This window comes from Geotrypetes seraphini, chromosome 9, assembly GCF_902459505.1.
Source record: "Geotrypetes seraphini chromosome 9, aGeoSer1.1, whole genome shotgun sequence".
In the NCBI taxonomy this organism is placed as follows: Eukaryota; Metazoa; Chordata; class Amphibia; order Gymnophiona; family Dermophiidae; genus Geotrypetes; species Geotrypetes seraphini.
This window is the reverse complement of record NC_047092.1, coordinates 45,902,290-45,919,728: the sequence shown is the minus strand read 5'-3', so window position 1 is coordinate 45,919,728 and position 17,439 is coordinate 45,902,290. Positions and strand designations below refer to the sequence as shown.

General features: G+C 42.2%; 1 protein-coding gene across 2 annotated transcripts in view; it reads left to right on the top strand.

The window, feature by feature from the left end:
- MAPK11 (mitogen-activated protein kinase 11) overlaps window positions 1-17,439 on the top strand; it is a 76,966-nt gene that overhangs the window by 40,485 nt on the left and 19,042 nt on the right. For both annotated transcript variants that reach the window (XM_033959249.1, XM_033959250.1), the window contains exons 4-10: window positions 2,156-2,267; window positions 5,227-5,256; window positions 5,395-5,442; window positions 10,561-10,675; window positions 10,784-10,855; window positions 12,470-12,549; window positions 16,314-16,392. In XM_033959249.1, coding sequence (XP_033815140.1) covers window positions 2,156-2,267; window positions 5,227-5,256; window positions 5,395-5,442; window positions 10,561-10,675; window positions 10,784-10,855; window positions 12,470-12,549; window positions 16,314-16,392 — 536 coding nt within the window. The remainder of the gene's footprint in view (window positions 1-2,155; window positions 2,268-5,226; window positions 5,257-5,394; window positions 5,443-10,560; window positions 10,676-10,783; window positions 10,856-12,469; window positions 12,550-16,313; window positions 16,393-17,439) is intronic.

Genomic DNA, 17,439 nt, shown 5'->3' with positions numbered 1-17,439 from the left:
AGACGGTGGGCTGGGGGCAGTTTTTATGCCCCTCCATATTTGCGCGCTATGTAACCACAGTGCATAGCCCTTAGTGTAGTGCTGCACATGTGCATCAAGGAGGAATCTGGAGGTGTGGTTGGGGTGGGGAGTAGACTTTTCACATAATTTTCGAAATCGGGAATTATGCATATAAGTTCTAAAGAGAAAAATAGCCACACAAATAGCAAAGTGTGAATACTTTTCCATACACTATTTTCATAGGGATCTTTATGCCATTGAAAATTGTTTTAAAGTCTATAGGTCTTGGCATGCAGGTGGTAGGTCACTTTTTTATTTATTTCATTTTCTATCCCATTCTTCCTGAGCTCATAACAGGTTACCAGTTAACATGCATAAACTATAGACCAACAGGTTACTACTACTGGTTGACATACTGAGAGACATGTGAGAGCTGATATTTTGGTTATTTATTTATTTTAAAAATGTTTGTTCTGCTTAAAACTAAGTGGAGTACAAATATAAAGATGTATCAAATAGAGCACAACTTTAACAGACTGTTAATTATAAATATGCTGCTTACATTAAGCTACGCAATTCATTAAAGTTATGAGTTCTGTAGCTGTCAGTAGTTATAGTTCAGTGGTAATGTACTTTGTAGCTGTGGTCTCATGCAAATATTTGTAAACTGTAGTATTACTTTCCAGGGACCCTATCCGTTGCCTCTTTTTGCTTGTCTAGCATGTATAATTGCTCTCCTTACACTCTTTCCCCCCTTTCCAAAAGTGTATCCACCCACTTTCCTATAGGCAGGCTACCACTAGAGGTTATGGCTGCTATTTTGAATCCGGAGCCAACACTAGCAGCAGTGAGTGGGAATTGCTGCTGTCCGCTGTATCCAAAGAGAAATGGGGAGATCCACAGTGAAAACAATCCACCGATGAAAACAAAAACTGTGGCTACAGATGTTCTGGAGATAATTTATTAAACATTGACATATAAAACCATAAAAATTCAATTTAAAAAGTACAATGATAAAAAATACTGTGATAAAATTCCAACCGGACCCTACACGGTCCGTGTTTCGGCGAACACGCCTTCCTCAGGGGTCCAATGGTTTGCAAACTCACATATAAAGAATTGGACTGAAAACAGTCTGTTGTCTTTAAACATGTGAGCAAAGAGCACCACAGACAAGCTGAAGTAGCAAAAAAATTTTAAGGTGACACTGAAAAGCCAAACCTCCTGAGTGTGACGGTGTGCTTCCTCCTCAGGTGGTTATTGCAGTACTTGGCCCATATTTAGGAGATATATCATTAGAAGGTTGCACAGTAAGGCAATAGTTGGAACACAAAGCAGCAGAACCTGCAAATCCATTTTGAAAATTCACTATGACCTTGAGCAATGAACTCATTTGCTCTGTTTCTAAACATAGTTCATTAGCTCTTTAAGGACCGGAGCTTTGCCATTTGTATCCCTGGATGCCCTAGAAATAAGATTAGTTGTTATGGCTGCATGTGCTTAATTTCAGGGTGAGAGATTTTCTGAGTCTCTTTCCTCCACAACTTGTGTTTTCAGTTGTCGAAAGAATGATCAGATAATGTGGCACTGTGCTATGCTTTTTTATTATCATTTTTGGTCTTTCATCCTGGACATCCCTTACAGCAGATGGCAGAGCCTTTCTCTTTACTTGGTTTGTTCTTGTAACATTAGATCACATTTCATGAAAAAAAGAAGCCAACTTGACTATCTGCCTGTTGGAAAATGCTCTTGCAGCTTCACCTAGATAGAAATCTTGGGCCAATGTATAATGTGGTTTATGCACACAGCGTGCTACCTAGCTTCGGATCACCCATTAGAGAAGAGCTTTCTTGAGTAGGACCTACGTTCCCTCTAAATTCATACATTCTTGGAGCATTGCTCACAGATTTTACATGCTCACTTACTAAAATACTTGCAAATCTAGAATATTGTTGGTTTTTAGAACTTGTTGCTCACACAAAATTTTTTTTTTTATAACTTGTCGCTCACATGAGAAAAAATTTGCACGCATCCAGCCATTCCTTAAAGGGAGCATTGAGTAGGACCCCAGTGCACTTCGCTTCTCTTGGATCATCAACACAGAGGAAGATGGTGTTTTTCATCTTCAGTATAACATGATGTTTTATTTTTTCAGGTATCTTGTGACAAACTTAATGGGTGCTGACCTGAATAATATTGTAAAGTGCCAGAAGCTGACAGATGACCATATACAATTCCTAATATACCAGTTACTTAGAGGTCTTAAGGTACTAATTCTTTGGTATGCTCCTCTGATGCTTTCATTTCCTTTTCTCCTTTTCTTGTCATTTATTGGAGTTTTTATCTTGGTGGGCTTGAGGAGCCTTGGGTTTCTAGAAAGATTCATCCACAAGTGCCAGAGGTTGTGGCACTTAAATTGTTGCAGACATATTTCTCCGCAACTGCCAACCAAAGTATTTTTGCTCAACATTATGTATTGAAATAGTATCAACAGAAGTATAAATGATTCTGAGAATTATAGGTTATTTCCCTTTTTTTAACTATTTTATTGGCTGGGGCCCAGATGTACTAAAACTTTGTTTTGACAGCTTTAGCAATGATTGCATTTGCTGACCCGATTCACAAAACAGATCCTTGGGAGGGGCCTTAGGTCCCTCCCTGTGCATCCGGTGGCAGGAGGAAGCGGGAATCCCTTCTGCCTTTTTTGGGTGGGAAGGGGGGAGAGTAGGGGATGTTTTTTTGGGGAGTGCCTGCTGTTTCACTGCTGCGGAGATGGTGTCATCATGGCAGGAGGGAGTGGGCATCCCTCCTGCCAATTTTTTTTCTTGCACCGGGGAATTCCCAGTGCCACGTTTATCAGGTGTCATCGGGTGGGGGGGGCGCTTTTTTTTTTTAATGGGGCGGATATTATACATATGTAACGCACACAGCATCTGTGCCCATTAAAAGAAAAAAATTAAGGTTTCCTGCCCTGTACAGCTGAGTGGCAGAAGGCTGCTTTCAGGGCTTCCCCCTGCCGGCTCTGAGCATGTATGAGTCTTGTTTTCACAGCGATCAATCAGACAGGAGAGTCGGGGATTACGACGGACCTCCCGCCTGAATCATTTGCATGCAAACTTTTTTAGTACATCAATAGCTCTTTTTGAATCGGCCAAAAATCGGATTGGAGCAGTCTCGCACAGTCTTACTGATCCTCTTTCGTGCATCTAGCCCTGGGTTTGCTAGTGATATCTTGTGAATGAGTGGGCTACATGCTGATTCTGTGCTGTTAGTGGTGGCTTTGATTGATGCTTTGCTTAAAATATGGAGCCAGGGACTCTTGACGCTGTGTTGTCATTACCCTGGGAAATGACTTGGCAAGTTATGCTTGGGTCTGAGTTGGTCCTCAATTACATACACGGATCAATTTATAGATTATCCAACCCACATTAAGATGTATACAAACTAGAATTTATGGGTTGTAAAGTGCAGGTATTTCCTGATTTATCACGAGAGACGCAAAAGCGTCGTCGTGAATTTCTTTTGTTGAAGCCAGGTGTTATATCTTTGGGTGCTACTTTTTATTTGCGACACCCTTGTAAATGTATAGTGCATCACCGATCAGTTAAATATGTTTTCTTTGAGCCTAATCAGTTGACCTCTTTTTTAGCGCTCTCCCGATTGGAGGTAGAAAAATCATAAGCTCTATGACTATTGGTTAATCCCAGCAATCAGCCTTCCAGCTAACTTTATGAAAGAGTGTACATTAAGTTCAATTCTTCTATCTTTGTTTTATTTTATAAGAAATCTTGGATCCAAATTTGAGGACTTGAGCATTTTAGTTAATATATGATTTAATGTTATTGGAATGTTTTCTTGCTTTATGTAGAATTGCTAATTTGCTTTCTGTACAAGGTATTCTTGATTATATGATTTGAAAATCAATAAATATATTTAAACATAAGATGTATACAAACTAAACAAATAGGGTTTTTTTTTTAGTATAACTTGTAAATACCTAAATTCAACAATTTTATTTTAGCACGTGCTTCAATTTTATTAAGGATTTAATATAAAGATTCATTTATATTGAACATGTGAACCAATACCTGATTCAAAAAATAGAACTCATCCCTATAGTTAATGAGGTAGAAGTATCATAAGCATAAGCAAGCAGGTTTACAAAGGTTGAAGGCAAGTGGCACAAAAGCAACATTGTCCCCTGAAGAAGGCCTCACTGGCTGAAACGCTCTAAATTTGGTGAGAAGCGTTGGGCAGTTCATGGTCTCCCAACGTTGGCTCTGGCTGAGAAGCCATCAAGATAAGTGTTGTTGCTCTTGTATTAAATATTTTTAGAATTGCACATAATTAATGAAAAATTTCACTCTCTTAGCTAATTGTATATATTTTTCATTTCATTTTAATTAATAAACTAATAATAAAGATCTTAGGGTAGGAAGGAGGTTTTGAAGTAGATGATTATATCACATGCATTCAGAATGAAGACTTGAAATAACATCCAGGTTCTAAGAGGTTGCTTTACTGAGAATTATGCATATTTATGATACTTCTACCTCATCATTAACTATAGGGATGAGTTCTATTTTTTGAAACAGGTATTGGTTCACATATTCAATATAAATGAATCTTTATATTAAATCCTTAATAAAATTGAAGCACGTGCTAAAATAAAATTGTTGAATTTAGGTATTTACAAGTTATCCTAAAAAAAAAACCCTATTGTATAGTTGGTGGCAGATGAGCTTGAAAGTACATAAGAACCACTGCATGATGCATCTCCTTTTTCCCTTTCTCTCTCTAAACTGTTAAATAGGATAACTCAGCAACCTAGGTGCAGCTTTTTTGGGGTAGATAGGGGTTCAAAACCTATACCCAGTTTCTGCCTCTTCCCCCAGAGTAGAGAGGTTGAAAATACTTCCAGAGGCAGTGATTGCAGGTTAAAAGAAGGTAGAGAGTGCTTCAGCCATTGCTCATGAGCATTGGTATAGCACAAAACCATGACTTTTGTTTATCAGAGGGCTATTGCTGGAATGAGTGGTAGATTGGGAAAAGGGAATAAAGGGGGTAAGGATGTGGCAATCCTGGTATGCGAACAGATTTCATTTGAGGTGGAAGCACAAAGGAGTGAGAGACTATGGGGCAAAATCTACTTTAGAGATATCCTGAAGAGAATGATGCATAATAGTGCAATAATTAACACCATCTGTCCTTTGTTTTCCCCATCAGTATATTCATTCAGCTGGGATCATCCACCGAGTAAGTTCCGTTAATATGTTGTAACAAAACTCTCTGTACTCTGCCTTACTGAGATGTTGATTTTTTTATTTTTTTAAAGTACAGTTATATAATCTCTCAAACATGTGTGGCTGATGTCATCTGTCTGTTCTGATACAGGACTTGAAGCCTAGCAATCTAGCTGTGAATGAAGACTGTGAATTACGGGTAAGACGTGTGCTTTGTTTACTAAAGGCATTGCAAGGGATCTGGCATTTGAGTCTTGTAGAATAAGCATTAATGGTCATGTTTTATCCAAGTTTCTTAAAAAATGATTGATAATGTACCACTGCACTACAAATAGAGAAATACCACCCTAGCTTGTCCATCAGTATTTGTAAATGGTGTAATTTATTACATTACATTAGTGATTTCTATTCCGCCATTATCTTGCGGTTCAAGGCGAATTACATAAGCATTGTTATGATATTGCTAAATAAATAAGGCGGATTACATAAGAATTGTCATGATATTTTTTTTTGCTGAGATAATCTGGTTGTGTTATATAGGTTTTATGTATTTTTTGAAGAGTAGGGTTTTTGTTTCTTTTTTGAAGGTTTTGTAGTCTGTGGTCGATGACAGCAGATTGGTGTGTTGTCTGTCCAGTTTTGCTGCTCTGGTGGCCAGTAGGTTGGGCAGTAGGATGGGCAGAGAATGTTAACTCTTCGTTCCCCCACGTTGTACTGAGGCATGCATGGAAACAAATTTTACTAATGCCCTTTAACTAAGCTGTAGGAAGCACTAAAGCATGTCGTATGAAGCATAATCTCAAATGACAGGTGACAGAAAGATCAGATGAAACACTTTTTTTTTGTTTTAGACAAAGTTACCCTTCAGAAAAGAATACAGAACAGTAATCGGGGCAAATGGCACTTGCCCTTCTGCATACCGTAACACTTTGTTTCAGAATCCCTACCTTATAGGAAAGTCTCTTCATTAACTGAACATAACCATCATGTGGTCAACAGTACTGTAGACAAATCCAAGCCTGAGCAAAACATAGCAAGATTTTTCAAATACATAAGAACTGAACTGCCTAGCCACCCACCATATTTCTAGCTAAATAGCCTGTGGCAACCAAGCCATTCCTATAACACCAACAATGTATCCAACAATCTACTCCTGTAGTTTTCATCATAGTGCTAGCTGCAGACTACCAGTCACCAGTCTTGGCACCCTGACAACCCACAGTTCCAAATAACTAACACTACATAGTGACCCTAGGGCCACCACCTCTGTCAACAGCATATCCTTGTCGCCATCTTCAACAGTTGAACTGGCTTGGGCACTAAAGATCCAGCCTGGGCCTCTCCCCTTAATTAGAGCTGTGACCAATAATTGGCAAGATTGGGCTACCAATACCAAAACCTTTTGCAGATTATTCATAAAAAGTTATTGACCCATCTCTGACAAATGTATACTATCCCTATGAAACAAGCCCATACACTCCAGATCCATTCACTTATTCTTATCCTGCATTCCATTTCTAGTCACCACCCACTGACTAATCTGCTTGTTAACTTTTACTAAGTCCCTTGACCACTGCTTCTGTCCCTTAAAACAAAGCCTTGGAATAATGTCTGACCAAAGAAGCAAAATCCCATGACAAAATACCAAAACAATTTCCACATCCTTTTTCACTAATCAATTGTTTAAATGTCCACGCGTCCAAATAAGAATAATTTTATTCTTATATACCACAGTACCACAAACAGTTCAGAGCAGTTTACAAAGGAAGAGACTGCATACAAACAGTGATATTACAAAAAGTATGTAGAAATACATCAGTATGGAAATATTGCAAAAAGCATTCTGAAATTCATCAGCATGGGAACAGAATCGGACAAATTTATCCAAAAGATAGGTTTTAATTGATTTTCTAAAGGTTTATTAAGAAAATACATTCGAGATGAACTCACTTAGGCATTCTTCCATTTACCAGCTTGAAATGAGAGTGTTCTATCTAAGAATCTCTTGTAAATACAACCCTTCAGAGATGGGAAGGAAAACAGATAAGCACTATGTGTACGACTGGTATCTGCAAAATCAAAATGGTATATGAGATAAATTGGAGCTGAACCTGTTATAGTTTTAAAACAAAGACAGATGAGGCGAACTGCATGACATTGCCTTCTCTGCATATGATGCTGCAAACAGGGAGTCAGCCTGTACTGAGGCATTGACTGGAGAGAGTTCCAAGCAATGGCTTCATTGTCCTGAGGCCGCTTGCCTTGCAGCCCAGTAAATAAATGAATATTCTACTAGTCTTGAAATCTGAAAGAAAAATTAAGAATTAGCAGCGTCACTTGAACATCCCCCATCTGACTGAATGTAGCCCACATAAGCCTCGTACCTCCATCTCTCAAGCCCCTTGATAATCACTTCCCTCAGCATAGCCTGCATAGCAGTGATGGCTACTCCAATCCAGAATAAATAACAACCAAATATGCCTCCTCCTATACTGCTTCTTCTTAACCCTACCAGAGCTCCTTCCAGCACAAACCCACCTCTGCTAGTGGTCACCAACATGGGCCACATGTCTTCACCCTCAGGTTCTGCAAACCTCTGCACCTGCCCTGACCCCAAATCAGTCTGGGTTTACCAGGGGTTCCAATTCATAAGAACATAAAAATAGCCTTACTGGGTCAGACCAATGGCCCATCAAGCCCAGTAGCCCATTCTCATGGTGGCCAATCCAGGTCCCTAGTACCTGGCCAGAACATATGGTGTAGTAACATTCCATGCTACCGATCCCAGGGCAAGCAGTGGCTTCCCCCATGTCTTTCTCAATAACAGACTATGGACTTTTCCTCCAAGAAATTGTCCAAACCCTTAAAACCAGCTACGCTATCTGCTCTTACCACAGCCTCTGGCAGTGCGTTCCAGAGCTTAACTATTCTCTGCTCACATTCTCCTGTTGGGACTGCCACTCACAGTGGTCTTCTGATGAGAAGCCATGATGCCTGTCAAGAATACTTTCACTCCAGAAAAGCAACATCCCACAGACACGATGACAATACAAAAGTGTGGTTCAGCAACAGCAGTTATGACCCCTGTGGACTAGAGCCAGTTCACCAATTGCCACTATACTAAAGAATTCCTCCTCCCCCTACCTACTCACAGGTCCATCATTCTGTTGGCCCTGCAACTAGTCACCCAACTCTGTCTGCTAGTCAAAAAAAACAACCAGCATCAACTACCATCCCACAGCTCTCCCCAACCCCTAATGTGTCCAAGCTGTGGTCAGTGCCTGGTTACTCTGGGTCACTGTGATACTGCCTAGTTGCCTTCCCATTTCACAGCATAATAATCAATATAGTAGAATGATCACATATCTAACAACCTTTTGAGGCAGCACCCTGTGCATCATTGTCTCTTTAAATGCACACATTCTTTCATAGTTGATGACTTCGCTAGAATATCAGAATGTTCATTGAATTTCCAAAGGGATAAAATATTGAGGTTTGTCCCAAGTCTTTCTGGAGCTGCTTTCTGTTGGTTTCCTTAAAAGGGGAAGGTGCACCCAAAGGATGAGCAGTTCATAATTCACTAACACTTGTGAAATTATGTGCAGGGTTCCACTCGCCAGGAACAGCCTTTATTTTCTTATAAATGGAAGGTAAAATAAGACTTTGGGGAACGTCTTTTAAGGGTGCTTTTATTCGCAGTGCTGCCTTACCTTTATTCTTCCACAGTCATCAAGATTCCTGTTAGCTGATCGGAGCAAGACCCAGACTTTCTTGTATAATAAAAGCCTAGGAATGTTGAACAAATGCCTTCCATAAGCATTCCTTTGCTCCCACCCATTCCCCCTTTACCATGTCCTAAAAGGATAAAGGTTCTCTGCTGGAGGAAGGGAAACTTATTGTGTGTCTCTGAAAGGAAGAGTGATGGCTGAGTAGGCCAGAAGGATTCTATTCCAAGCTTTAAATGAAGGAAGAACCGATACAATTTGCATTTCTATAGCTGTGCCTTTTGTCCAGACAGCTCCTTTGCACACTTAGAAAGTGCACTGTCATTTCAAATGCCTTCTGGGGCGGAAAGTCTGAGTGCCAAATATGGTGCCTCAGTCATGTGACGTCTTTTGAAAGGGGAGATTAAAAAGGAACATCATCAGGACTGTTGCAAAGTGTGAACTGCCCTTTTGAGTCATTCTGCAAGTTGGTGGGCACATGACCCAAAAAGGAGAGGTGGGGGGGGGGCATTTTTTTGTCCAGTCACTGCCCTGAACGTAAATTTCAATGATGGGATACTCAGTTGTCCAGCTACAAGTGACTTGTGAGATCAAACTTTGCTCCTCCACAAACTACAAAGAAGCTCTTACCTGTTCTCTACTCTGTATATCACATAACTACAATCCTCCCTCCTTCTCTCTAGTTTGGCTAGCTTGTGGCTAATCATTGTAACAATAAGTTTTATGCATTTACTACAAACACTAACATTTTGACAATCTGTCTGCATTTACAAATTGACAATCCCTGTTGAGTGTGTTTAAAAAGAGATTTCAAAAACACCAGGTCAAAAAGTCTGCTCCCTAAAGGTTAAATGCTCCCTAAAGAAATGCTTTACTAAAACGTAGTTATGTATTTCTAAAATAATGTAAAAATCGTCGTCATGATTTTGGGCTCATCAATTAGTTTATGTATAACACAGCAACATTCCGCCTTCCAACCTCCTATCCCAGAGTTCAGTACAATAATGCTCTTCAAAATAAATATGTAATGCCCGCCAAACTATAACAGTAAAATATTCTATAAATGTGATTGCTTTCTTGCTGATGTATACTTAAAAGGAAGCCAGTTGTCTGAAAGAGTGTTGTATATAGAGGCCAATCAATGCCAGGATCTTCAGCTTTTGCTAAAACTGAAATTGCCCACTCTCTCTTTCCATCTAACCAAAAAAGCCTCCTTCCCCAGCCTGGTGACCCCCGCCACCCCCCCCCCCCCCCCCCCCCGCCACCCCCAAACACACTCCTGGGCCTACCTTGTCATAAGTGGGTAGTGGGCACAGCAACATCCCCACTCAATTCTGTGCACCATTGGCTCAAGACTGCCACTGGAGGCCCCAGCAGCGATTTTGAGATTGGAACCAGCACGGGCAGGAGATTTGCTGTGTCCTGTGCTGGTTCCAGTCTCAAAATGGCTGCCAGGACCTACAGCAGCAGCCTCGGCAGCCATTTTGACTTCTACATGAAATAGATTTTTACATGAGTTTATGTGGTAATTCAGCTTCTTAGGAGCCATTATAGATTGAAAAGATGATGCTTTGGGTTTTTGTACTCTGCAGATTTTAGATTTTGGTTTAGCCCGACAGACTGATGATGAAATGACTGGTTATGTTGCCACGAGGTGGTACAGGGCTCCTGAAATCATGCTGAACTGGATGCATTATAACCAAACAGGTGAGCAGAAAGCATGTCTCAACCTTTCCGTTAAAACTAAATTCACTTTCGTATAAAAAGAAAATATTGTGAAATGCTTTTGTTCATTCTCTCTTCTTTTCTTGGCAGTTGATATTTGGTCTGTTGGATGCATCATGGCAGAACTGTTGAAGGGCAAAGCGCTGTTTCCAGGAAATGATTGTATCCTGAATGTATAACTATATTTTGTTAAAACCCATCTAATTCTGTCCCTTTACATTCATTTAATACTTTCTTGTTGCAGCAGCATTAAGATCTAATCAAAGGCTATAGCTGTCCAATTTACTTTTATTTACTTTGAATGATTCTGTTCCATAAGAGCATTTGGAAACACAGGTCTTCAACAAATGGAAGATGTAGCATACAGCACAGGCAGTAATGGTGCAAGCTGTCCCTCACACTATCCTACTAGTCAGCCTAAATTCTGCTCTGCTGGGGCCACCTCCTGAGGGTGATATTGAGAGAGAAAATATCTTTGTAAAATCATTTAAGGCAGGGCTGCCCAAGTCCGGTCCTCAAGATCTACTGGCAGGCCAGGTTTTCTGGATATCCGCAATGAACATGCATGAGAGAGATTTGCATACCAAGAAGGCAATGCAGGCAAATCTCTCTCATGCATATTCATTGTGGATATCCTGAAAACCTGGCCTGCCAGTAGATCTCGAGGACCGGACTTGGGCAGCCCTGATTTAAGGTGTTCTAACTGGTTTTAATGTGCATTAAGAGGGTAACTTTATTAACGGGTGCCTAGGTTAATTGGCAGGAGGGAACCTATTTTTATAAAAATCCATAGGCATATATTGGTTTTGATAAAAAAGCTAGCACAAATCCTGTAGAAATCGCAGCAAGGTTAAAGGCACAGACATTACACTTGCTAAATATTAGTGAGTATTTTACACACATATGCAGATAAATCTTGACTTTGTGCACGTTGTACCCTAACTCTCTCGCTCTGTACAAACTGCTTTACAAATGCACACTGACTTGCACTATACATACTTTTAAGTGTGACAGCCTTGCAGTGCTTAGCAAAGAAAATAACGTTAGTCCTTTAACCTTCCATATTCTGGAACTATTCACTTCTTGCAGCTTGACTATGCTGTCATGTGGGCAGTGGTGTAGCGAGGGTAGGAGGTGCCTGGGGTGGTGGTCACTCCCCCCCCCCCCCACACACACACACATGCCCTCCTCTCCGCCCCCAACCCCGCTCATTCCGTGCCCCACATGCCACACTCATGCCCTCTCTTCCCACCCCATACCTCTTTAAATCTTTACCAACGCAAGTAGCTTCTCTGGCCTGCTGCTTGCTCCAGCATTGGCTTTCCCTCTGACATCACTTCCAGGTCCTGCGACCTGGAAGTAATTTACGAGGGAACCAGGCTGATGTGACAGCAGGCCAGAGTAGTTGCTTGCGCTGGCGAGGATTTAAAGAGGTACAGGGCAGGGGGGAAGGAAGGTAACGAGCGTGGTGGGGAGGAGGAGAGGTGCTGGCACCCCCACCAGGACGGCGCCTGGGGCAGTCTGCCCCCACCTCCTCACTACACCACTGCATGTGGGTGGATGTCCGGGTAGTGAAACCAATAGAAATTAGGGGTGTGCACGCCTGATGGGTTTCATTTTGAAAAAGATATTTCTGAATTTCATTTTAATATGGGGAGAAGGGTTTGGTTTTATTATGTTGCAAACACGCTGTTGTGCAGTAGCTTATTTCTCTGCAAGATCTAAAGAAAGATAATTTAATGAGCATGTTAAAGGTTTCCTGAATACTCATTACAGATATTGATCAATTAAAGAGAATAATGGAAGTTGTAGGTACACCTAGTTCTGAACTGCTCAAGAAAATCTCCTCTGAACATGTGAGTTCATTATGAAAGAAATAATTATAAACATTTTGATTTCAGAATATATCTAATCTTTAGATAGTGAAAACCAGTTCAAATTGTGGAAGGTGGGGTTTGTGTGTCTGCACTACATCTACATTGTGTATGCACTAGAGTACATTCTGTGATATAGTGCAGCAGCTGACTTGGTGCCATCTTGAAATATTGCTGCTAGTGCTGCAAGAGTTATGGAGCATCATTCCTGCCCATCAAGGCCTTGCTGGATCCTGAGGTAATGGGAATGAAAGAGCTGGGCCAGGCCTAGCGCACTCTGCTATGGTCAGAGTTGAGTTCAGACAGAGAAGGGGATACCATGAGTTTTGAAGGCTAAACAGAATACATACACATGAAAATATACGCTTATACAGTATGGGGCTCATAATAAAAAAAAAAAAGGCTTAAAAGTGGCCTAAATTGGTACTTGGGATGATCAAAAAGCCAGATCGTCCAAGTACCGATAATCAAAGCTAGTTTTAGATGTATCTAAAACCAGCCTAGGCCTTTCCCCTGCCTCTAAGCGCCTAGAGCAAAAAGAGGCATTTTTAGAGGAGGGGAAAGGGCGGTAGGTACGCTGACCTAGACTTAGTCGTACATCAGGTATAACCAAATGTTTTAACAAATTGCCTAGTTGGCACTCCACAACGATCACGGCAGGAGAGATGCTTCATCTTCCCTGCCGCGATCCTCACCTCCTCCTGCCCGAGCGACCCCCCCCCCCCCCGGTCCGATGCGTGCAGGAGGGAGCCCAACCCCTTCTGCTCCAGTGACTCCACCCCCCCTGATCCGATACAGGCAGAAGAGAGCCCTGCCCCGGTGACCCCCCCCCCCGGTCTGATACGTGCAGGAGGGAGCCCAACCCCTCCTGCCCTGGCGACCACCCCCACCCCGATCCAATTCCGGTTGGCCCACACCCCTAAGGCCCCTCCTTTAGGTGGGGCCTTAGGCACCTGGCCCAATCAGGCCCTAAGGCCTGCCATTCGACGTATGGGCTTGAGACTCGTGTGTCCGTCCAACTGATTTTAGGTAAGGGGGGAGTGTCGCGGGGTCACAGGTTGGGGTGGATCGGGGATTCGGAGGGGGTGAGTCGTGGGCAGGAGGGCCTGGGATCCCTCCTGTTCATATCGTATTGGGGGGTCACCAGGGCAGGAGGGGCTGGGCTTCCTCCTGCCCATATCGGATGGGGGGTTGCTGGGGCGGGAGGGCTTGGGCTCCCTCCTGCCCGTATCTGTTCAGTAGGGGGGGGATATTGGGCTTCTCTCCTGCAGCGATTGCGATCACCCCTCTACCCGAATTTCCACAAACCGCAGCAGGAGGTGGGCCTATGACGGCAGGGGAGATGAGCCATCTCTCTTGCCGTGATCGTTACCGAGGGGGGCGTGGATTCTGTAACTGGTGTTGTTTTTGACAGACACTGGTTACAGAATCTAGCTTTTAGGCGAAGGACTGGCCCCTCCTTCACCTAAAAGGTCTGGTTTTGGGCGATTGGGCCTTAGGCTGCTTTTGGGTTGATAATGTGTTGTAAGTGTAGACGTAGAGGTGGTATGGCCATTTAAACTGGTGAACGTAGAGGTAGGCCATTCTCAAAAAAAACCCTCATTTTGGATGTTTTTTTTGAGAAGACATTTTCTCTGCTTCTACTTTCAGTGTTTAGGGCCTAGGCCGGGGGTCGGCAACCCGCGGCTCCAGAGCCGCATGTGGCTCTTTTCCACCTTTGCCGCGGCTCCGGTAGTGTGTCACGCAGGCATGCAGCTTACAAGTCCGGCGTCGCGGTGGGAAATAGCCATGCTGAGCAGTGAGCTCAGCACGTACCCAGATGAAAGCCTTGCTTGCTGATTGGTCCGGCGGCCCCGCCCCGCCGTGCCGCCGGACCAATCAGCAAGCAAGGCTTTCATCTGTGTACGTGCTGAGCTCACTGCTCAGCATGGCTATTTCCCGCCGCGACGCCGGACTTGTAAGCTGCATGCCTGCATCGCCAGAATTTAGGTAGGCTGTTTTCATCCCCGTGGGAGTCCCGTGGGCCAGGGGGCGTCCCCGTGGGTCAGGAGGGCATCCCCGTGGGAGTCCCGTGGGCCAGGGGGAACAGGGAGACAGAAAGAAAAAGTTGGGGGAGAGAATGAGGTCTGGAGGAGAGGCTGAAAGAAAGGAAGATATAGTGAGATGGACACAAAGAAGTGTGATGCTGGAAAATAGGTGGAATGGTAATTCTGACAAACACAGAAGGGAAATGCTGGATCAAGGAGAGATGGGGCTCAGGCTGGATGGAATGAGGAGAAATGCCTTGTTGGCCCGGAACTTCCTCTCCTACGTCAGAATTGACGTCAGTGAGCGGAATGCTGGTCAGCGCGACGCTTCTGCAGGGAAAGCTTGGGACGGCGGTGGCTTGGGGGCTATTCCCCGATGGCGGTGGCAGCAAACCGAGTGGCTTGGGGGAGGGCACGGAGAAAGAAAGAAAGGGGGCAGACAGAGACAGAAAGAAGGGGGAACAGGGAGACGGAAAGAAAAAGTTGGGGGAGAGAATGAGGTCTGGAGGAGAGGAAACATACAGGAGGCTGAAAGAAAGGAAGAAAGATTGGATGCACAGTCAGAAGAAGAAAGTGCAACTAGAGACTCATGAAATCACCAAACAGCAAAGGTAGGAAAAATGATTTTATTTTCAATTTAGTGATCAAAATGTGTCTGTTTTGAGAATTTATATCTGCTGTCTATATTTTGCACTATGGCTCCCTTTTACTAAACCGCAATATCGTTTTTTAGCACAGGGAGCCTATGAGCATTGAGAGCAGCTAACTGCATGATCCTGTATATAGCATTAAGATAAGAAACAATATATGCAGTGTTAGATTTGTTTTATAATGGTTTTGCGGCTCCAAGTTTTTTTTTCTTTTCGAAAACGGGTCCAAGTGGCTCTTTATGTCTTAAAGGTTGCAGACCCCTGGCCTAGGCTAAAAGGGAACTTAGATGGTTTTATTTATTATGCCCCTCCACATGAAAAATATATATAGAAAGGAGCAAGGCTTTTGGAGTGAATTGTGTGTGTTATTAAAAATATATCTATTTCCAAGTCAAAATTGTCATCTGGAAAAGGGGCCTAAAATTTTTTGAAGCTCATTGGTGTATTATTCTTATATTAGTCTAGTAAAAGATTATTTGAATTTCAAAGAATCCAGTTTTCTCCAAGACCAATATGGCTGCTTGAACCATTCACACCTTTTCATTGATGCTATTTCTTTAGAGGAGAACTACATAGATTAAAAGGTAGAGAGGTCCATCGACTAATTGTGGTGTTCATTAATACTGTATATGTTATTAGCAAATAGGCAAAAAGGGGAGCCAGAAAGCAGAAATATAACCACAGATCAAAATATATGAAGTCTTTCATACTTTGACTTGTGGTTGTGTCTGTGCTTTTTGGACATATCTGCTTTTTGGTTGCTTAATGTGTTCTGCAGAGTCTTTCTTTTCTTGGTTTTGCCTCCTTTAATGAATAGGCCCAAAGTGCTGCCTGTGGGAACCAGATAGAGCAGTGTGCATTACTGCTTGTCACAGCTTAGCAAATAGACACCAAATTCTCTTTAACTCTGGTTTGATGAAGAGATGTTTCCAAGCTGCTGTAAAGAATGGAAGGAACGTTAATAGGATTAGTAAAAATCAGTGCATAAGTCAGAATAAGTTGTGGAATGCAGATATTTTCTCCCAGATTTGGATAACTGAATGTAATTGTTTTTTTGATACATCCACAGGCTAGAAAATATATTGAGTCGTTACCATATATGCCACCCCAAGATTTGAAAGAAGTGTTCCATGGTGACAACCCACTGGGTATGCTCAATTTAAGTAATCAAAGGTTGTATTTATATGCTAATACTAGGCAAACTTTAATCTAGAGAATTTAGTGTGGGTAGACAAAGGTTCTTAAAAAAAAAAAAAAAAAAGGTGGGGGTATGTTTTCTAGACATTTTAGATTATTGCATATAGTAATAACTGCTCTTAAACATAATTGTTAGGGGAGTGACAGGGCAAAAAAGGCTTTTTTTATTTTTCTGGTTCTTTTTTTCAGATCATTTCATACATTTGTTTTAATTTATAAATAAAAAGTATATGTTTTAATGCACACTAATCAAATTAACACTATAAGGGGGGTCTTTTACTAAGCCGCGCTAGCCGATTTAGTGTGCGCTAAACGCTAATGCACCCGTTATATTCTATGGATGCGTTAGCATGTAGCAAATGCTAATATTTAGCATGCGCTAGATCGGCTAGCGCGCCTTAGTAAAAGACCCCCCTAAGTAAATTTAGCATGTGTTTAATTTTTTAAGGTATGCTAATTATTGTCATTTAGCATCAATAATTTATTAGCACCTCGTTAACAACGCTAATTGGTTCATTATTCAGTTAAATTGGGTGCACACCTAAATTTGTGTCTAGTAGTCCTGAACAATAGGGTTATACATGGAACCTGCAAGTTGCTTGCAGAATGGTATCACTCATCTTTCAACTCCTCCGCCTTCCCTGTAGGTTTGGTGCTGCATTTTTTTTTTTTTTTTTTTCTGCAAGCAAGCTGATCAGATGTGTTTCTGATCTGCTATGTGACTTTTAATATTTTCAGATTTTTTTTCCCTGTCATTTTAAATTTGAGGCTTGATGCTCAGAGATTTCCTCTTGTTAGGACCTTTGCCTGGGAGAAGATGCAGACTCGTGCAGCAGAAGTCTGCTGCTAGCAGAATCGGCCCTCGGGGACATCTAGCCTGCTGTAATATTTTTGGAACTCGGGGGCTCACATCCCTGATTTATCATGAGCTTGAGTCCAGGCTGTTTGGCTCCTTCCCTGCTTGGCCAGAATTAATAGTGGGCCAACTGCATGGTCCT